General features: G+C 35.1%; 1 protein-coding gene across 2 annotated transcripts; it reads left to right on the top strand.

Moving 5' to 3' along the window:
- Positions 1-12428: 12428 nt before the first annotated feature.
- On the top strand, positions 12429-19008 carry LOC123913392 (E3 ubiquitin-protein ligase RNFT1-like). Of its 2 annotated transcripts, XM_045964115.1 has the most exons (8): positions 12429-13473; positions 14356-14432; positions 14564-14732; positions 15577-15665; positions 15762-15926; positions 16037-16114; positions 17780-17883; positions 18752-19008. In XM_045964115.1, exons 1-8 carry the CDS (start codon positions 13128-13130, stop codon positions 18855-18857), a joined length of 1134 nt encoding a protein of 377 aa, XP_045820071.1. In that variant the 5' UTR covers positions 12429-13127; the 3' UTR covers positions 18858-19008. The 2 variants fall into 2 exon arrangements, with proteins under 2 accessions (XP_045820071.1, XP_045820070.1); XM_045964114.1 differs by having other exon boundaries at positions 12553-13473; positions 15577-15926.
- Positions 19009-22548: the final 3540 nt, after the last annotated feature.

Raw genomic sequence — 22548 nt, 5'->3', positions numbered from 1 at the left:
ATCACATCATGCACAACATATTACTCCCCCTTTTTAGCCATAAATTCTGACAAATAAAGTCAGTATCACATAGTAGGAGCAAAGTACATATTTCCACAGAGTTATCAGATCATAGAGAACATAGAGTGCAGAGAGAATCAGAGCATATGAACTCATAAAGTGCATATATAAACCATCAGGGCATAGAAAACCTGGAGTATCGGACCCAAAGACATGGATTATGCATGTTACAATCCAGAGAGCATCAGGGCGTAGCCCAACAAATTAAAATCCAAAAGGACATGCAAATAAAGCATAAGCAGGTCACATAGAAGGACTTGCGTCAGAGTCCTCCTCCTCTACCTCAGTATCACCACCTGCAATATCATTAAGAACACCAGGATTGACATTGAAAAAACACCTTGAGGTCAACAATCATTTGCTTCCTAGGCAAAACATCAGTTGACTGATTGACAGATGATGCAGCATGTGTACCCTCAAACAGTCATGCAGAACAATTTCATCAAAAATATAAGAACCAAAGGCAAAAGGTGATCTGGTCCCTACAACATATATAAACCTAGCCAAACCTGTAGCCACAGTATTAGAATGAGTAGTTGGAGCCCAGTTGCAGTTTTCATCAATCCAGCTGCATTAATCAAATCAACAAGCTTTTGGCATTGTAAAAAAAACTTCACTTAAATTCCTTTCCACAACAAGCCTTCTTTTTATCACAAATTTCCACCTGTCAACATTTTCAAAACGATGAAAGGAAATGTTGTCAATGGGTACAGGGGATACATCTTGAGGGATCCTCTTTTTCTTCACAGACTTCTTTGAGGATGCTGCAGGCGATGCAGTAGCATGTTGGTCTTCCTCAAACTCTGAATCACTACAGGAAATAGTCTTCCTCCTCAAAAGCTTCTTCTTTGGCTCAGAGGGCCTAGTAATCTTACTCCACTGTCTTTTAAGACCATAGATTTTCTTTTCCTTGGCAGTCTTGACAGGAACATTAGAAACAGCTACACCTTTACCAGCATTGCTCCTTAACCTCCTAGTACTAGAAGCAGGAGTCCTCTCAGTAAGGTTGAGATTGTCCACATAAATAACATTTGAATCTTTCTCAGCAGATTCATCAACATTCAAAGGAACAAACATAGTTTTACCACTATCATCAACATAAGGGATCACATAGATATCATGAACAAAAACATTATCAGTAGTAGTTGCTTCAGAACCCTTTTCTTTGTCAGGAACAATAACATCGTCTGGAGACTCGGGTAGGGTGATCGCGGTGCGGTTTGGTTCGGTTTTGAGCATAAAAGTCATCCTAACCGCGAGATAAAAATGCATGCGGTTCGGTTTGGTTCGGTTGATTTTTAAAAAGTCATCCAAACCAAACCAAACCAAACCAATGCGGTTTGGATCGGTTCGGTTGGTGCGGTTTAAAACATAACGATTGTACCGAACAATTTTAAGCATAAAAAAAAATAAAAAATTGAAGTTCCAAAATAACATTGTAGTACCAACAAAAATTATTTATCCAAAATAACATTATAGTAACTTACAATTTTAAATATATAAAAAAATTGAATTTTCAAAATAACATCACGGTACCGATAAAATTTGTTTATTTAAAATAACATTACAACACCAAAATAAAATTTCAGTACAAAAAATAAAAACAACTTGAAGTTCGATTAATTTGGTCGACTGACTTGGTAATTGGGCATGTATATTGGAATATAAATATATTTTCTTTTACGATATTGGAATATAAATATATAATAGTAACTTAATGCGGTTTTTGCGGTTATCCGCGGTTTTTGCGGTTTGCGGTTTTGCGGTTTGCGGTTCAGTAAGAAAGCCAACCAAATACATCCAAACCAAATGCGGTTTTTGCGGTTTTCGGTTTGGTTTGGTTCGATTTGCGGTTTTACTTTTGGATTGGTTCGGATACGATCACCCCTAGGTATCACGATGTTATCCAAATTTTCCCGTGCTGCAGATGTTGTAGCATCATGTGCAACATCTTTCTCAGGAACACTCTTCTTGACATGTTCCAACACAAAGTCATCTTTGACCTCAGTTGGAGCGCTAATATCATTACCAACAAATGTTAAACACAGCAGGGGAGAACACCGCATAACTTTCTCTGACAAATACTTTCTCACCACAAGAAACATCCTTATCATCAACAAACACACAATTCTTACCAAATCTTCAGATGTTTCAACATTACCCATAACAGCGTGCATTACTAAATAAGTTGAAGAGAAAACTGCACGCCACACTTGCAATAATTGCTATAACTCTTCAGATAGGCAAATCCCAAGTTTGCCTCGCAATTTTTCAAATTGGACCGCATCTAGAGCCTTAGTAAAAATATCAGCCAATTGTTCTTCAGTGGCAATATCCTCAAGAGTTATAATACCTTCTTCAACAAGATCTCTGATGAAATGGTGCCTAATATCAATATGCTTCGTCCTGCTATGTTGGATAGGATTCTTTGAAATATTGATGGCACTAAGATTGTCACAGTACAATGCCATAGCATCTTGTACCACATTGTACTCCAACAACATTTGTTTCATCCATAATAACTGGGAGCAGCTACTTCCTGCAGCTATGTACTCAGCTTCAGCTGTAGATAAAGATATACAGTTCTGTTTCTTGCTGAACCAAGATATAAGATTGTTGCCTAAAAAGAAACAAGCTCCTGAGGTGCTTTTTCTATCATCTGCACAACCTGCCCAATCAGCATCACAATACCCTACTAGCATAGAATTCTCACAATGAGTATACAGGATTCCATAGTCACATGTACCATTCACATACTTCAAAATTCTTTTCACTTGAGCAAGATGACTCATCTTTGGCTCAGCTTGGTACCTAGCACATACTCCTACAGCAAAAGTAATATCGGGCCTGCTGGCTGTAAGGTATAATAAGCTTCCTATCATGCTTCTATAAAGACTTTGATCTACATCAACTCCCTTTTCATCTTTGGTAAGCTTTAAATGGGTTGCTGCAGGTGTTCTTTTATGAGCAACACTTTCCATACCAAACTTCTTCACTATATTTCTTGCATACTTGCTTTGGGAGATAAAAATAGTATCTTCCATCTGCTTTACTTGGAGCCCAAGAAAGTAGGTTAGTTCACCTACAAGACTCATCTCAAACTCAGACTGCATTTGCTGCACGAAATGCTGTACCATCTCACTAGACATTCCTCCAAAGACAATGTCATCAACATAGATTTGTGCTATTAGAAATTTGCCTTGATCTTCTTTCACAAATAGAGTCTTGTCATTTCCTCCTTTCCTGTAGCCTTGACTAATAAGGAACTCAGTCAATCTTTCATACCATGCTCGAGGTGCTTGTTTTAATCCATATAGAGCTTTCTTTAATTTGTAAACATGATTTGGAAAGCTTGGATCAACAAACCCCTTTGGTTGTTCCACATACACTTCTTCATTTAAGTACCCATTGAGGAAGGCACTTTTCACATCCATTTGGAATAACTTGAATTTTAGAATGCATGCCACTCCTAGAAGTAATCTAATGGATTCAAGACGAGCAACCGGAGCAAAAGTCTCATCAAAATCTATCCCTTCAATCTGTGAGTATCCTTGTGCAACCAGCCTTGCCTTGTTTCTGGTCACAGTTCCACTTTCATCAGACTTGTTCTTGTAGACCCATTTGGTACCAATTACATTTGCATTTTCAGGTCTAGGAACCAAGTCCCAAACTTCATTCCTCTTGAACTGATTTAGCTCTTCTTGCATAGCATTTATCCAGAACTCATCCGTCAGAGCTTCCTTCACATTTTTTGGCTCAAATTTAGACACAAAACAAGCATTAGAAACTAAGTCAAGTGTCCTTCTAGTAGTAATTCCTTGATTGGGATTACCAATAATCAGGTCTTAGGGTGATTCTTTTGAGTACGAGTAGAAGGTCCTTTCTTTGGAGTAGTAGAGATTTGTTCGGATGCAGTAACCTCTGTATCATTCTTGGATTCATTAGTAGTTTCACAATCTACACCACCTATTATAGATGCTGTAGCATCTTCTGTATCATCTTCAGCAGTTTCACTTGAGGTGTCATCTATTACCACATTTATAGACTCCATCATGGTTTTGGTTCTATTATTATATACTCTGTAGGCTCTACTATTTGTTGAGTATCCCAAGAATATGCCCTCATCACTTTTAGGGTCCATTTTGGTTCTTGGTTCTCTATCAGACAAGATGTAGCATTTACTACCAAACACATGGAAGTGCTTAACAGTAGGTTTCCTCTCTTTCCATAATTCGTACTGAGTAGTTGTAGTTCCAGATCTCAGGGTGACACGATTATGAATATAGCAGGCAGTATTCATAGCTTCTGCCCAAAAACCATGTGAAAGCTTCTTTGCATGTAACATTACCCTTGCAGACTCTTGTATAGTTCTATTTTTCCTTTCTACTACACCATTTTGTTGTGGTGTAATGGGAGATGAGAATTCATGTATGATGCCTTCAGAGGCACAGAAGTCAGAGAACCTGGAGTTTTCAAACTCCTTACCATGATCACTTCTGATCCTTAATACAACATTGTTTTTCTCCCTTTGAAGTTGAATACATAGATCTTTGAACACATCAAAGGTTTCTGATTTCTTTCTAATAAAATTTATCCAGGTGTATCTAGAAAAGTCATCAACAACAACATATGCGTACCTTTTACCTCCCAAGCTTTCAGTTTGCATAGGACCCATCAAGTCCATGTGTAGAAGTTCAAGAACTCTGGTGGTGGTAAGATGCTGCAGCTTTGGATGTGGCATCTTGGTTTGTTTCCCAATCTGACAGTCTCCACATATGCTACCTTCTTCAATTTTGAGATTTGGCAGTCCTCTGATGGCTTCTTTAGATATTGCTTTCTTCATGCTTCTTAGATTAAGATGACCAAGCTTTTTGTGCCATAGTTTTACTTCATCTTCTTTAGTGATTAAGCATGTTGACATATTTGCTTCTTCTTGGGGAACCCATAGATAGCAGTTGTCTTTTGATCTGACACCTTTCATCAAAATCTCACCTTCGTTATTTGTAACCAAACATTCAGACTTGGTGAAGTTTACTTTCATTCCTTGGTCGCATAGTTGAATAATACTTATCAAATTTGCAGTCAATCCTCTTACTAACATCACATTGTTTAGTTTAGGCAAGCTATTACTTCTGAGCTCCCCTATCCCAACAATTTCTCCTTTTTCACCATCACCAAAGGTTACAAAGCTGGTTGAATAAGACTTTATACCAACAAGAAATTTACTTATTCCGGTCATGTGTCTTGAACAGCCACTATCGAAGTACCAGTCTTCCCTTGATGAAGCTCTAAGTGATGTGTGAGCAATCAGAGCAGTAGTCTCTTCTTCAGGTTGAGTTGTATCACTTTTCTTCTCATTTTCACCTTTAGGTTTCCATTCTTGTTGAGTAGAGGCAGTTGTGGAAACAGGTTTATGCTGAGGGCGTCTGTTAGGGTACCCATATAGTTTGTAGCAGTAAGGCCTTATGTGCCCTTTTCTACCACAATAATGACATCTCCAAGCATGGTGTTTTCTTCTATTTCTTGACATGGAATGCTGCTGATGATGCTGTGGCTTTTGATAAGGCATCCTTTGCTTTTGAGTTTCTCTAGGATCCATGTACATGAGGTCAGGACTATATTTTTTGAATTTGTTGACATTCTCATAGCTAAGCCCAATATTCCTAGGCTTTCGAACATTTTTCTCTAAGATTTCCTCCAGTTGACCATCAGCCTTATGAAGTTTGTCAAGATGCTCATCATCTTTATACAACATGTCAGAGAATTTTCTCAGCCGCCAAATGTCAGCATTTAATTTTTCAATGACTTCCTTAGCTTCTTCAAGATCAGAGGATAGATAATTTACCTTCTTTTGAAGTTCCTCCATCTTTGAGATATTCTCAAATTTTTCTGTTTTTAACTCATTGATGGTTACCTTTTGTTTCTCAATAACCCTGCAGATTTCAAGATCAGAGGATAGATAATTTACCTTCTTTTGAAGTTCCTCCATCTTTGAGATATTCTCAGATTTTTCTACTTTTAACTCATTGATGGTTACCTTTTGTTTCTCAATAACCCTGCAGATTTCTTCACTCTTAAGACAAAGTTCCTTGTAGGATTCAGCAAGCTCTTCATAGGTTACCTCTCCATCATCAGATTCTGTATCAGATGTAACAATACCTGTTAAGACTGAGATATGATTAGCAGTTACAGATGCTGTATCATCTTCTGAGTCATCATCCTCAGACCAACTGACAGTTAGCCCTTTCTTTGTTCTCTTCTGATATGTTGGACACTCAGGTCTGATGTGACCATATCCTTCACATTCATGACATCGAATGTTTCTGTTTAAGCTTGATTTTTCATCACCTTTTGGTTTTCCTTGATTTTCATTGCTGCGCATAGTGCCTGGAGCATTGTTTTTGAAATTTGATCTGGGTCTCTTATCCATTCGTTTCAAAACTTTGTTGAATTGTTTTCCCAATAACACCATGGTCTCAGAAATACTCTCATTAGATTCTTCTTCATCCTCCAGTTCTTCTTCATTATTTTTAGATGAGAAGGCAATGCTCTTGTTTTTCTTTTCACTTCTTCCATTTGCAACACTTTCATAAGTTTGGAGTGATCCAACCAGTTCATCCAGCTTCATCTGAGATATGTTTTTGGCTTCTTCCATAGCTGTGACTTTCATATCAAATTTCTTTGGAAGTGATCTAAGCATTTTTCTTACTAACTTTTCTTCGGGAATTTTCTCCCCCAAAGCATCAAATTGATTATCAAAGTCTAGAATAGTCATATGAAAATCTTGAATTGTTTCCTCCTCCTTCATACGTAAATTTTCAAACTGAGTAGTAAGAATCTGTAATTTAGATATTTTTACCTGAGGAGTACCTTCATGAACAGTTTCAAGAATCTTCCAAGCTTCCTTTGCTGAGACACATTTTTTGATCAGTTTGAAGATGTGTTTGTCTACCCCATTGTATAATGCATATAATGCTTTTGAGTTTCCCAAAGCAAGCTCATCCTCTTCTTTAGACCAGTCCTCCTCAGCTTTTAGTTCAAGTGTTGGCTTTCCATCCTTGTCCATGACCACAGGGGGGTCCCATCCTTTCAGAACAGCCTTCCAAGTTTTGCTATCCATAGATTTTAGGAAAGCAATCATGCGTGATTTCCAATAATCATAGTTGGAGACACCAACTAGAAGCGGTGGTCTGCTTACAAGCCCTCCTTCTTTTTCCATGTTGCCAGACATTCTCCCTGGAGCTCGCCCTATAACCAAAAAGGGTGCCTGCTCTGATGCCAATTGAAATCTGGCACGCAGTGAACACAATGCTGCACAAGATGCTATAGCATATGTTGCAGCAAGACAGGCGCTGAATAAAATAAAGCAATAAACGACAGAATAATAAATAACACAGATCGTTTGTTAACTCAGTTCAGTGCAACGTCACCTACTCTGGGGGATACCAATCCAGGAATGAATCCACTATAATAGCTCTAGTTCAAAGCCCTCGACCAACACCCGGTACTTGACTTATCACCTAGACACTACCCGTGCAATCCTATCTAAGAACCTCTTAGATAATGAGACCCCGTCCCAAATTCCCTCTAACAACACGTACCATGTTGCTGTCAATAATAATAATCAAGATGGAGACACTCTCCTAGAAACTAGACCACACTCTTGCTTAAAAGCTTTTGAGTGAATCACACACGCTAACTCCGTGCTTCAAAGCTTAGGAGTAGCTTACAATTAACAACCAAAACACAGTCCTAAACTTGCATCAAATTGACACAAGAAAGGCTGACAAAAGACACAAACTCTAAACCTTAAAAACTCACACTTTGTAAAAAACACGGTTTAGAATACACGAGTTGTAAAGGCTTGAGGCTTCACATATTTATAGTCTTCAATTGTCTTGATGTCCAAGTTAGGTCTTCAGACATGTACAGCTGTAGGAATTGCGGCCCAACCCTAAATTATTTTTAGAAATATAATTCCTGTTGTTCCAAACAAAAAAAACATAAATTATTATTTTCAAAAATATAACAAGTTATATTTTTGTTTTCAATAATAATTCCCAAACCGCCTTCAGGAAAACTTGTAGAACAAGCCACGTCTTGAATAGTCGCACGTGCTTGGATATAAAAACGACTTAAATCTTCCTTTGATTTGAAAAAGAAATTCTGCGCAAAACAGAGTATCAGGATGCTGTACGATGATGCTACAGCATCGCGATCCAGCATCTGGCTGGTTGGCTTTTGCAAAATTTTAGCCAATCTCAAAAACCCAACAGTTTTGTAGGTACTTGAAGACCATATGCTAAAATTGTCATACTAAGATTGGTTTCTTCAAGATACAAAACCATATGGTATGATAGCGTTAAAACTTCATTGATTAATAAAAAAAATGATTTGAGAAAGATTGACACTTTGATATCAACATTGACATCAAATCATTGTGAATAAGATAAGCATCTTTTTCTTCATATATATTGTATATAATTTCCCTTATATTATTATTATTCTTTGAATTCTACTCTTTCTTCTTTTTGATGATGTCAAAAGGGGGAGAAGGAGTATATACTTGTATGCTTGTGTTTTGTGGTTAAAATTTTTCAGGATATTCATTTGCAAAACAAAGGGGGAGACATACAAGATAGGGGGAGATTCATTGAGCAACAATGTCAAAAAGATATGGTTTGTCATCATCAAAAAGGGGGAGATTGTGAAGAAGATTTCCTTCTTGAACTTGGCTGGGTTTTGATGATAACAAACTCACATCATAAAAGAAGAAAGCTTATGGAGGCTCAACATGAGGAAACAACATCAAGACCAAAGTATTAGACTTAGTATTTAAATTATTTGTAAGTATGGTCCTTATCTTTGATTTATTACTTTTAATAAATATATAACTTAGAATGCTCAGAAATTATTTTAAAATTAATTACACATAAATTGCTAAGTTGAATATAAAAGTCCTATGAAGCAAGCTTTTAAAATTATAAAAAACTGATTTTGAAAAATAGGTGTCAGGATCTTTTAAATCTGTTCGGTCGTTAACCGTTTTAAAATGATCTGTTGCTGTTGGTAATTCAAAGCAGTGCAACGTTTGAATTTTGAAACCAGTTCCTTTTACATCGCCTGTTCGTAACAACAGTCTTAATATGTCCTGGACAGAATGCATATTTTATGAACCATTGCATTTTTTAAACATAACTTTTTATTATATGTTTTTTTCTAAAAGTTGTCTTGCTTCATGGACATTTTCTAAAGCCTCTATAAATATATTTGTGATCATTACAATCAAGAACAACTTTCATATTCACAATATTTCTAAGTTATTAATATCACTTTTTCTCATAAACTTTCAAACATATATCTTGTGAAACTTTGCCTATATTTTCATATCCATAAAAGTTTCTGAGCACTAAGATATATACATTATTAAAGTGATATTGATTTGATAACAGCCATACATAGTTTTCTTCATTGTAACTTTGTATTGTTGCTTGTTTTCCAAGGTTGTGGAAACAAGTGTTGTTTAAGATAGTGGGGTGCTATCTTGTGTTGTATGAGAATTTCACCATAGGGTTTGGTGAAGATTCTTGTGGTTAAAGATAGTGGGGTGCTATCTTGTGTATGTTAGAAAGATTGTTAGGGGGTCTTGGGGTAAGATTGCTTGTAACAAAGATTCTAACATAGTGAATTCCTTCGCGGGGTGTGAAGGGAGTGGACGTACCGATAGGGGAACCACTATAATTCTCTTGTGTCGCTTTTCTCTTTCCCTTTTCTCTTTTATTTTTCAGCATATTGTTATTACCTTCATCATAACTTTCAAGAAAAATAAAAGGAATCCAAAACATCTCTAAAATAACCAAAAAGTCTTAAAACCTAATTCATCCTCCCTATTAGGTTGCACTCTTAATCTTACAAATCTCTGAAACCATTCTACATGCTAAATGGTTTCAGAAGCAAATAACTAATAATCAACTTACTGAAACCATTCTACCAGCAAAATGGTTTCAGATTACAACTCTCTGAAACCATTGTACCAGATAAATGGTTTCAGAAGCAAAAACAATTAATAAATTACTCACTGAAACCATTCTACCAGTAAAATGGTTTCAGAATACAACTATGTGCAACCATTCTACAAGCTAAATGGTTTCAGAAGCAAATGACTAATAATTAACTTACTGAAACCATTCTACCAGCAAAATGGTTTCAGATTACAACTCTCTGAAACCATTGTACCAGATAAATGGTTTCAGAAGCAAACACAATTAATAAAATTACTCATTGAAACCATTCTACCAGTAAAATGGTTTCAGAATACAACTATGTGCAACCATTCTACCAGTAAAATGGTTTCAGAAGCAAACATTAGTTTTTAATTACCGTTTTATCTCATTTAATTAACTAAAAATAGTTTCAGGTCTTCAAAAATTTCATAAAATACACCAAAAGTTCCAGAATATTATCTACTATTTTCCTGGTATAATGGTTTCAGTGAGTTGGTTGAGTGGTGCGTGTTAAATTACAACACACAAGTAACGTATTTAGTAGACAAAAAATGAGATTAAGGTAGTGAAAAATTGCGTTTTTTTTTCGGTGTCCAAATCAAACGAACCAAGTCTCTATTTGTAGACAAAAAAAAATTATGAATTTTGGTATAAAAATAAAAAAATAAAAAATTAATTTACAACGAAATAATTGAGTTCAAAGTATTAAATGAACAAAAATCACGCCCAGCCAACCATTGTGTGACACGTGTCCTACTTTTAAAAAGCAAATTTTTCTCTCTCCAGGTTGTAATCCAGTGTGGCGCAGGCGCTGGAATCTGATGGATCAGGATGATCTGGACTGTCGGATTGATCAGACAGTCTTGATGAGATCAGATCTTGGCTGTCTGATGGAAATCAACGGTCTGTAACCATGGTCCTTCTGTACGCGCGCGACACTGGATCAGCGTCTATTAATGGGTATTTTGGGAAAATAATGTGGGGGCGCGTGTATATGGTTGGTAAAACTACAGAAATGCCCAATAGCTCTATTCTTTCAAAAATTAAAAGAATGAGTATTTTGGTCCAATTGAAAAGATGCACCTTGCTAACTTAGACCTAACTAGGGTCTAAGTCAGAAAACCCCATATATATATATATATATATATATATATATATATATATATATATATATATATATATATATATATATATATCCCTCCTCATACATATATGGGCATGCGAAATTTCTATTTAGAAGGGTTATTAGTGTTGTAGAAGAATGATATGTTTCTGAAATTTTATGATTTTATTGTATCTTTCAATTTCTTTGTATTTAACGAGTGAGACTATATTGTTGATTTTGCAAGTATATATAGATTTTGATGCTCTTTATTCTATTTTAACACTTTATCATAATCATTGTATAATCCTTCTACCCAACCCTCTTTCTCATCCTTATTTCTTCATTTCTTTCCCTTTTAATATTCAATATTTATTTCTTTTCTTAGCATTCTTATTGTCTAATTTATGATATTTATGTAGTGGGACTTTGCATGATATTTACGAAACACTACAAATAAATTGTTTGAAATGCAATTACAAATATAATTCATATTGTTAATATTTTTAATTAAGTTTTATTGCTAATATTATTTTGATAACATCTATTGTTTCAATTATTAATTTACTATTTATACAAATAATTTTTTGACGCTTCATTATAAAACAACGCATAATATCCGTGCATCGCACACTACTACATTTACCAAGATCGATGCTCCACACATTCCATTGAACCATTTTGATTTTATGACATTCCAAGATATTTTGAATTCAACTGAAGAAGAAAAAATAGTTGGTAATGATTATTAACTTTCGTTTTAATTTAAATCTCATATATTGATTGATATTTTAATCTAAATAATATGTCTCTATTTTAATTGTTTTAGATGTTATATTGCGCATATGATTGAAAGAAGTGAATTCAACATTATTATAATATAAATACCGCATAACACCGTGCATCGCACGAGTGTGGGACTAGTGACCATATATAAGAATATATCTCCGATACTAAAATGATACTCCCTCCATTAGTTTAATATAAGAACTCGACAAGGAATTTCGCTACCTTAGGACCGTTATAGTTACGGCCGTTGTTCACTGGGGCTTCGGTCGCCAGCTTCCCTATCTTCAGGTCACTAACTTCCTTAACCTTCCGGCACTGGGCAGACGTCAACTCCCATACATGGTCTTACGACTTTGCAGATACCTGTGTTTTTGATAAACAGTCGTCCGGGTATCTAGATTATATCATAAACCATACATTATTTCAAAGTATGTAAAGAATTAACTTCTTCCACCTCCAATCCTCGAGAGTCCGGACCAAGACAAATAAACGCATGGCTTTATCACCAAGACATGACACCAACATTATCCCCTCCTCACGCACACACACGACACCAAACCAATACAGTGAAACAAATACAAGAACAATAAAAAGTAAAAAAAAATAAAAAACAAAACAAAGGCATGAATGAACTCGATGACTTTGACTTTTGTTTTCACCTTCTATTTGTTCCACCGTCACTGGTTTAACGTTAAATCCCATCATCAACATCATCATCATCATCATCAATATCAACTAACCCCTTTCCCAAGTTTCATAAAAGAAAACCTAATTCATTATTTCATCTTTCCAATTTCGCAACACACACACATCCCTTAATTATTTCTTATCTCTTATCACAATTAATTTGCATCATAAATAAACCCAATTCTTTCTCTTCAACACACACAAACGCTTTTTCCTTTTGCGTAAAACCCTCAACAAAAACCGCATAATTGGGAATAAAAATAAAAAAACTCTGTGTGCAGGTAAAGCCAAAAATTATTAATTAGGGTTTACAATTTTCAACACTATGGTATCAGAATCATTACAACGGTTATCGTCATTTTCTGGAGGTGTAAATAACAATATCGGTTACAACATCATTGTAAATTGGTTTGAATTTGAGACAAGTTTTTTTTCGGTTTTTAAGTTTCTTTGTTGGTGATTGATTCTGCTGAGTCAGTGTGATCATGATTCCTAATCCTCGAACTCGAACTTGTTCTCGGTTTCGTGCTAATTCGGAGGAAGAGGGCAGTTCTTTGAGGGATAGGGTTGAGGAATTGAGCTGTAATGAGGTGATTGGTGGCGGTGGTGGTGGTGGTCGTCGTGGTATGATGTTTTCGGAGGAGGATCGTCGTGCTATTGATGAGGAGAGAGTTCCTCTTGTGTCTTTGGCTGATGTTGTCGGTGGTGGTGATAGGGATAGTTCTTCTAACCATCCGAGGATTGATTTTCAGTATATTGCTAAGCTTGTTGAACAGATTCTTCCTTTTTCTCTTTTGTTGTTGATTGTTTTGATCCGACAACATTTCCAAGGTATACTTTTCTTGTCTTTTGTTTTGTTGTCTTATAATGTTACTCTATATTGTTGGATTGGATTTTGGGGTTTCTGATGTGTACTGTGTAGTACTCATATGCTAGTATAGAGTTTAGACTTGAATCATGTGGATGAACCAAGTTTATTTTGTTGTTCATATATAAGAGGGTTGTGTGGCTTTCAAATTGTGATGAAGAGGGTTGAACATAAGAAAATAGTACTCCCTCTTCAAATTGTGATGAAGAGGGTCGTGGTATACAAGCAAAGTTTTTTTTTCCAGGTTCATTGAATAACTTATGTAGCTTGCCCATAATATGAACCAGATACATCAATTATTCAATGAACTTGCAAAAGAATCTTTGCTTATATATGATACCGGAGAGAGTGTGTTGAATGATTTATGATGACCTTGTAGGGTTTTGCCATGTCTTTCGTTTACTGTTTTTATAAGGAATTTGGATTTGATTTGTACCGAACTAGAAATGTGAAGATGAATTTGTATGCTAGTATTGAGATATTATGTTGATGTCTTGTGTTTCTTTAATGATCCTTACTTGATAATATCTATGCTGTACTTAATGAAGAAGATTATATATTGCATGCTATCTGTGTTCCGGGTTAGTTAGTGAGTGTATCTTTTCTTCTTCGTTGCAACCGCTTCACCTCTTTTGAATAGGGGAATAAACAACATGGTTTGATTTTTAACTGTTATTTCAGTTGGTGAACTGAGTCTCATTTATAGTTTGTTTCATCTGAGGAGGGGGGGGGGGGGGGGGGGGGGGGGGGGGGGGGGGGGGGGGGCGCTCTAACCCTATGTCCGTCCCCCAAAACAATCAACCCACCTTATCAATCCGCACTTAATTCTGTATGAAAACTTGCAGGTTTCTTTGTGACAATCAGTTTATCAGCTGTGATGTTCAAGTCGAATGAACTTGTTAAGAAACAGACTGCTCTAAAGGTACTATGCTCATAATTTTGCAAGTCTTGTAGAATTTTCATTTCCAAATGAAGCATTTGCTTGTAAACTCCTCTCCTCATAAAAAGACGACAAAATTATTAGAGAGGCTAAATTCAAGTTTTGTTTTGCAGGGAGATCAGAAAATCTTTATTCTTCTTGGTGTCTCTTTTTCCTTCATGCTGTATGTGATATGCATTTACTGGTGGTATCAAAATGATGATGTTCTATACCCTCTGGCCATGTTTCCGCCAGAATCAACACCACCTTTCTGGCATGCAATATTCATCATTTTGGTTAATGGTATGAATTCATTCTGTATATATTATGCACTATATGCAGCTATTGCATTGTTATCAATTGTTTGCACCAGACAGTTTATTTGCTTCATCAAACTTAGTGACATAAAATGCATGTAAATAGTTCGTGATTTAAAACAGAAAGTAATCTGCTTAGTAAATAATTATGCGGTTTAGATCAAATGTTGAATGTTTGATTAACATATACGGTGCTTTTAAGTTTCAACTCAATAGCATGGTTATTTTCTTGACTAATAATAATGAAAGATAAGCTTTCCTTTTTGTGTTGGTTTCATAATTTAACTATATTTTAAAAGATTTTTATTATTTAAAGTATATCGTGGGAGTGGAAGAAGTACAGTGAAACAGATCTTTTGTATTTAATTAATGGTCCAGAACCAAAATTGAATAATTTTTTTAGGATAAAGTTAACAGTTCTTTGACAATGGGGGTTTTCTCACAGGGTCAGCGTTTTGATGTAAAGAAAAACCAATCCTTTTTGTGCTTTGAGTTGCTTGTCATTGCTTGATCTTCCGAGAAAACAGGGAATATTACTGCTGGAATTTTGTTAAAATCCAGTGTTTCCATAAAGACAGATTTTTAACTCTCAAGTGTTTTATCGTCTATGTCCACTCCCTTGGAGCGCATTTAGATAAAGTGTTAAGTGATTGTATACAAACAAGTCTCAGATTGGCACTAACACAACTTCACAATAGCTTAAGAACATCTTATTCTAAATGTCCAAATAAGTATTGTCTGTTATCAAGCATTATTTGAGCTTGAAGCATATAGTGCCACACCTCTCATTTCAATTGGCATCCATGGTCACAATATTCATTGGCTTTCAGATATATTGGTACGGCAAGCAGCAATGGCTTTTAAGTGTTTGTTGCTGGTTTACTACAAAAATGGCAGATGCCATAATTTCCGTCAACAGGTTAGGAGTGGTTTCTTTGCTTTTCAAAATAATCCTGTAGTTTTCAAGTATAGTTTCCTGCTGCAGCTATCTGAAAATGTGTTAAATTGTTTCAAGGCTCAAATGTTAACTCTAGTTGAGTACACACTTCTGCTCTATCGTACTTTCTTGCCAGCACCAGTTTGGTACCGATTTTTCTTTAACAAGGACTTTGGAAGTCTCTTCTCATCACTGATCACAGGATTGTATCTAACGTTCAAGCTAACATCTTCAGTTGAGAAGGTAAGCTATCATTCTATAAAATCGGGCTTTCCTACTTATGTCGTATATTAAGATGTTTGTGCATGACCCTAAACTATTCCATTTTCTTTAACCTTCTATATGTTTATTAGATCCAGTGCTTAATTTCTGCTTTAAGAGCGTTGTCAAAAAAGGAAGTTCATTATGGGGTTTATGCCACAACGGAACAGGTAATTATTCTGAAATTGATTGAATCTGGTTCTGAATAATTGCAATTATAATGACACTTCTCTATCCTTTGTTTCAATACCATTTTGTTGTTTAGACATTGTAGCTTTATTATATTTCTTAATGCATACAAAATCTACAAAAAATATTTAAAATTGGATATTCAAATTTTAGATGCATAAGATAAGGGACTTGTGAGTTGTGTCCCTCCTTCAATTATAAACCTCGTTTTTTAAATTAAATAATGCAATTATATGTTTAAGTGGAGTTAACTTTACCTCTTAGTCCACAACATACTTCATCAATCTGAAAATAAAATTAGATAAATTAATGCAACAGTCTTTGGTTATAGTAAAAAGATGTGGAATATGTTTGCATTCTCTCCGGAATACATTGTGTTCTCACGACTCAAAATTTATTTAGTTGTTTGCTTGGTAGTTGTGCTTTAATAGAACATAATTTTTATGGATGATGTGGGGACTGGGAAGGGATCCTTGAAAAAAAAACCTATGATACTATATTCATCCTCCCTCATCTTTTTTCTAAAAGCATTTCGAAGTTTTAAATACTGTTATCAAGGGACAAGTAAGGTTTTCGTATACTTTTTTTTTGTGAATGTTGTTACTTATTTAGTTATGGTTTTGCTTCCGATCTTCATTGTTTTTACGCATTGGTTTGATGAACTAATTTTATTTCTATACATGTACATTGTATCCTGCCCTTGTTTGTATCTTTAGATTAATTTTTTTGCGGTCTTCTGAAATTCCTTACCCTTGCTTCAAATTTAGAGCAAATTCTGCCAAGTCAGCTTATAGAGGTTTTAGAAGTAAGGGAGGACGAACTTTGTGGCATGCCTTGTTTGTGTTTAATTGTGTTTCTGAGTAAAGAGAAAAGCTAAAAATTTCAAGGATAAGTTCTTGCTTTTACATTTATTTATTAGAATATAGGTGTCGTATGATTCAACCGTTACAAAACCGGCTTGTAAGGTGAGGAGACTACCCACCAATTATAAGCACATTTTTAGGTCATATCTCATCTAATGTGAGACTCTTAACACATCCCTTCATGCCCAAGGCTAGATATCTGGAGCGTGATCATAGTGGTCTAATAGCAGGTGGCTCAATAGATCTTGGATAGACTTTGATTAGAATTTGGGTTGGACCTAACTCATTCTTACAAAACCGGCTTGTAAGGTGAGGACTACCCAACACCACGTATAAACACATTTTCCAATTACACCTCATCCAATGTGGGACTCTTAACCAAAAAAAAATTATTAGGCAAATGTTAGTTGTTTGTAAATAGTGGTTATATTAGTTTTCAGGGTTTGAACGAATTCCTAATTAGAACTCCTTCAACCTCCATCAACTCACCAACCAAGCATCTTACTTGGGACATTTCTTTTACATTCCTTTATTGGATCGTGGTTTTCTTTTATTTTCTGAAGCACTTGGATAATGTATACTTTCATAAGGCTTCTTTATATAAATATGTTGAAGAGCTGGAGGTCTTTGAAATATTGATGTGGTTTTATTCTGTACTATTTGTTACTGACCTCCCTTTTGTTATTTAACGCTGTTATTTTGTATATACCAATATTTGTATAGTGGAAGACTTTTTTCAATAGTCTTTTTACTGGTGATTCTAAGTTGAGTATCTAAATGCAGGTAAATGCTGCTGGTGATCTGTGCGCTATATGCCAAGAGAAGATGCATGCTCCTATCCTGTTGTGCTGTAATCATATGTTCTGCGAGGAGTGTTTATCCGAATGGTCAGTTCACAGTTTTATTACATCTTTAGACCTTTTAAATTGAAAACTTACTTCCTATTTAGGACAAAGAGAAGTGCTAGCAACAATCTCTTTTGAACTAAATTCTGCCTATTTAGTTGAAATTGATTTCAACTAATTAGAGAGCGGTGTTGGAGTGTGTTCCTAACACTCCTCTCGGACAAATAAACTGTAGGTTTATAAAAAGTAGATAATTATTTGGATTTTGGTGTATACGCCATCAATCTAGAGTATATCCCATAAATAAATTGCATCTATTAGTTATCAGAATGGCTGTCCACATAATTATTTTAGGTTTACATCTCCGTTGCACCTAAATTTTGGCATATCTTTGCTAGATACGTCAGTGGTCTATAAATAAATTCAGAATATGGAAATGGTTTACATAAACAATTTGTGATTATTAACTAATAAAAATTGAAACCCTTGCTTGTTAGGCATCCTTAAACTATTTATTAGACTTGGATACTGCCTCTTGATAGTTTTCAATTTCTTTTTGTATGCTTTTCATTATTATCCAAGTGTTGCATTGTTAAGTTTGACTAATAATTGTATGGAGCATGAGAATAGGGTATTAGGGAAAGAGATATTGATGGCCCCCCTATCTGCATTAAAATGGTTATGGAAGAAAATGTATCATTAATGGAAATGATTTTTTAATATAAGTGCACTCTGCTATTCTACTTTGCATCTGATGACCAGAAATTGTGATTTCTCCTAACCCTAACTTTAGAACTTTGGGTCTATGGCAAGTTTTTTATTTCATTAACCTTCCTTTGTATCAGAATAATAATTCAGATTTGTTCAAAATCATCTTTTCATCGCTTGTCTTTACGAATTTGTTTTCCAGGTTTGAGAGAGAATGGACTTGCCCGTTATGCAGGACATTGGTAAAACCTTCTGATCTGCGGACCTTCGGAGATGGATCAACAAGTTTGTTTTATCAGTTGTTTTGAGCTAGCTTTGTTTAGGATGGATCATATTATTGAGCTAAAAAGTAAAATCTTCCTACCAAATGCCATGTTTAGTACTTTGGTTTGGTAATGTTTCTCATTAACTAATGGATTCTATGGAATTGAAATAATAAAGAAAATTACATTTATGGCATTTACAAGTGTTTTTTTTCCTCTCATGTTTTTTCTTTCCTTTTCAACAAAAATGCAAGGAGGTATGACGTGTGTTATTTGAACATAAAAAAATTGACAATGTATATGTTTATCTCTATCTCTTGTATTTTTCACTTTCTACACTTTTCAAAACTACACACAAAAAAACACTTGATAACAAAATTTTGATATTCAAACATCATTTCTCATACAATTAGACATATTTGTTTATAATATTCATTCACCTCTTACCCTATATTATTTTGTTGGGGTTTGTTTCCACCATGCAAGTGCAGGCATACATAACTCATTTAATTAAGCTTTTTTATGATTTTTTTTTTATATCTTTTACATAATATCTACCTGTTTAGGAAAAGAAATAAAAAAAGTAATTAATTTTTTTGGGAAAATCACTTTTATAAATTCTTAGTGTGATGTTGAAGTTTTTTTTAATAGATTTGTTTTGTAAGCATGAAAATAAATAACACAAGCACACTTACCACCTGAGCTGGTTGATGAGAATAACATATTGTCAAATTGTCATTCACAATCATTATGTTTTGAGATGTCATCCATGATCACAATTGTGATAAACATTAAGGTTTTTAAAGTGTGTTTGTAATCACATCTCTTAATTTAAAAGTGGTTTTATGGTGGACCACTTTAATTGTCAATTCAAAAATCATTCAAAATACCAAATGATGACTGATATCTTTCGAGATGATGACTTGATTGGTGATCGTTGACAAAAACAAAGAGCGACAAATATGAGTCGAGTTTTAAGTCACTCATTCGCTAGTATAAGAAGAACCATAAACTTCTACTTTCGATAGATATTATAAGTCGTAGTTGGAACTTACGATAATTTTCATGTGTTGAATATTAGAGATCACCAACCTAAGTGGTCCACCCTAAAATTTGTTTTCTCTCAAATCTCAAAGATTGTAATGTCATTTTAACCAGCATTGCAATTACAACTATGATTGAAAACATTGGTACTCTATCCAATTTCCATGCCAAGGAACAGGAACCATATGAAGCACATGATTAATGTGTAAACATGATTGAGTAAAAGTAGTTCTCAAACTCAACATTATCTCTGAATTAACAAAATGCAGCTGAATCAGCAGAAGATTAAAGTTTTTCAAATCCATATCTTATGTGGTCCATTGGTGGTCTGGTTGCTGCTCCCCACTTTAGCATTGTGGGATATCACATTATTCATTACCTATCTTCCTTTCCTCCATTTCATCACTGAAACTTTTGACCCCTCTTGTCCACATAAAGTGCCACAGTTCATCTTTGCATTTATGACTTTACTCATCACCTTTTTTGGTGGGAATTCTTCTCTGATCTCTCTCTGACACGTCCACTTCCTTCTTTCCTTCAGTTTAGCTGTACTGTACTCCTTTCTTGCTTCATTTTTTTTGGCTAAATTTTATGTAATTGCATATATTTAATAGTAGTATCACTGCAATCACTGCTAATAGCTCCTACATGTCACTATTAGCTTACCTGGCTACACATAAAAATGGACATACTACTACTAATTAAAGGTTATGATAAATAATAGGAAAATTGAGAGGTATATTAATTTAATATGCCTTTTATTTATGTGTTTGCTTAGTTACTTTCTAAGAGGAGAAATAGAAAAATTAGAGATGAACTCAAATATGAAACTTCGTAATTATGTGTCTTAGTTTTAGGTGGCGTTTGTCACTTATCTGCATAACAAAAAAAAAAAAACCATTAGATAAACAATACTAACAATTAAAGTATAATACTTTCATTTTCTTATTCAGAAATACAATTTGCTGGTTTGTTCTGAGCACAACCTTACTGTTCTGTTAGTTACCATGTGTCGGTGGTAGAAGACAATGTTGGCAAAGAAATAGTTGTAGTCTGAAACCAACCAGTAGTGTAAGTGAACATCAGATCCCAAATGGGAATTGAATTGAAGTTGCTTGGAAAATGGTCTGCAATGCAAACCAGTCGTGGAACGCAATGCACGTGTACTAATTATCATGCTTGTAAGATAGTACTCTGACAGACATGACCACTGGTTATTTTTGCAGTTTTGATGACAGGGAATGTGACTATATATGTAAAGCACTGCATATATTTATGGGTGGTATCTGTTCGTTATGGTTCTTAGTTGGATTGATATTGGTTGACGCGATGAAGAACAAACGTCTACACCTTAATAGGTTTGACGTTTGGTGGACTGTGAACTAGTATGGATGACCATATCATATGCACTCTATTACACTTTGACCCTCTAGGTTACCATGAGCTCTACCTTAGTATGCCCAACTCAACTCGACCAGGAGCTCCATCTTCAGCATGTTTAGCTCAGCTCGACCATGAACACTGTCTTCAGCATGTCTGACTTAGCTTGACCATGAGCTCTACGCTCAACTTGACCAGCCAGGTCATTTTAAGCTCAATTTTCATCACGACTGACTCAATGTGGTCATTTAGGTCATGTTGAACTCCACCCTTAGTTCAATTGTGCAAGTCTTTTGGACCTCGACTTGATCTTCCATGCGTCATGGACGAACATAGTGACGTGAGCTATACATGCTCCAACTCCACGCCATCTGCACGGACGAGTGACGTGAGCTACGCATGCTTCAACTCCATGTGAATTGCACGGACGAGAGACAGGAGCTTCGCGTGCTTCAGCTCCACGTGTCCTACGAAAAAGTTGCATATGAATATCAGAGTTATAGCTTATTGGGCTTGGACATTCAAATCTTGGGAAATGCCCATTAAATCAAGGAATGTGAGACTATAAAAGGAGGCACTTGGAAGAAAAATGGCAGATCATTTTTAGGGCAAAATGTGTTTTACATTAGTTGTTTAGAGTATTCTTGGAACTTCTCTTCTTTTTTTTTTCGGAACGGCAAACGATTTTATAGATATATGGAAAAAGTATAAAAGATACTTTACCCATACCGGAAGGAGAAGTACAAATAATACTCAACCCAAACAAAAAGAATCCCAATCAAATACATCTCATTTGATCGGTCAAATCTATAAACTCCGCCCAAACTAGCGAACTATACATTCAAAAGGCTCAATGCACCACTCCTAAAATAAACATGGTGAAGTAGCCTTCTTTGATAATAGCCATTTTCATGAAATGACTTGAATCCTTACAAAAATCTCATCCGGCCCGATAACTATTCCCCTTGGAGCTTCTCTTCTGTTTCTCAATAGAATAGCTCACCATTTGTATCTTATCTTATATTTACATACGTGAACAATAGATAATATCTCCATGGTACCGGTCAAGAGTTTTTTTTTATGGACCGTAGTATTTATATATGAGTATTACATTTACAACTCATTCTTTTACTATCAATAAGACAGAACTGCAACTGATCTGTAGTTGAAGACATATGTATATTTAACCAAAATTCATAATCATTGTATTTTATTGTTTCGTTCATCTTTTGTATCGAGTTATTATTAAGTTATTATCATAATAAACAGCTAATAAAGCACATTGTAGACTGTAGAGCAACTTGTATCCTAT

The sequence above is a fragment of the Trifolium pratense genome, linkage group LG3, assembly GCF_020283565.1.
Source record: "Trifolium pratense cultivar HEN17-A07 linkage group LG3, ARS_RC_1.1, whole genome shotgun sequence".
Classification (NCBI taxonomy): domain Eukaryota; kingdom Viridiplantae; phylum Streptophyta; class Magnoliopsida; order Fabales; family Fabaceae; genus Trifolium; species Trifolium pratense.
This window is presented reverse-complemented; position numbering and strand designations above follow the sequence as displayed.

Coding starts and splice junctions, on each gene's coding strand:
- LOC123913392 (XM_045964114.1), top strand. CDS start 13,128: ATGATTCCTAATCCTCGAACTCGAACTTGTTCTCGGTTTCGTGCTAAT. Junction 14,733..15,576: donor ATTCATCATTTTGGTTAATG/GTATGAATTCAT, acceptor ATTGGCTTTCAG/ATATATTGGTACGGCAAGCA. Junction 17,884..18,751: donor GAGGAGTGTTTATCCGAATG/GTCAGTTCACAG, acceptor TTTGTTTTCCAG/GTTTGAGAGAGAATGGACTT.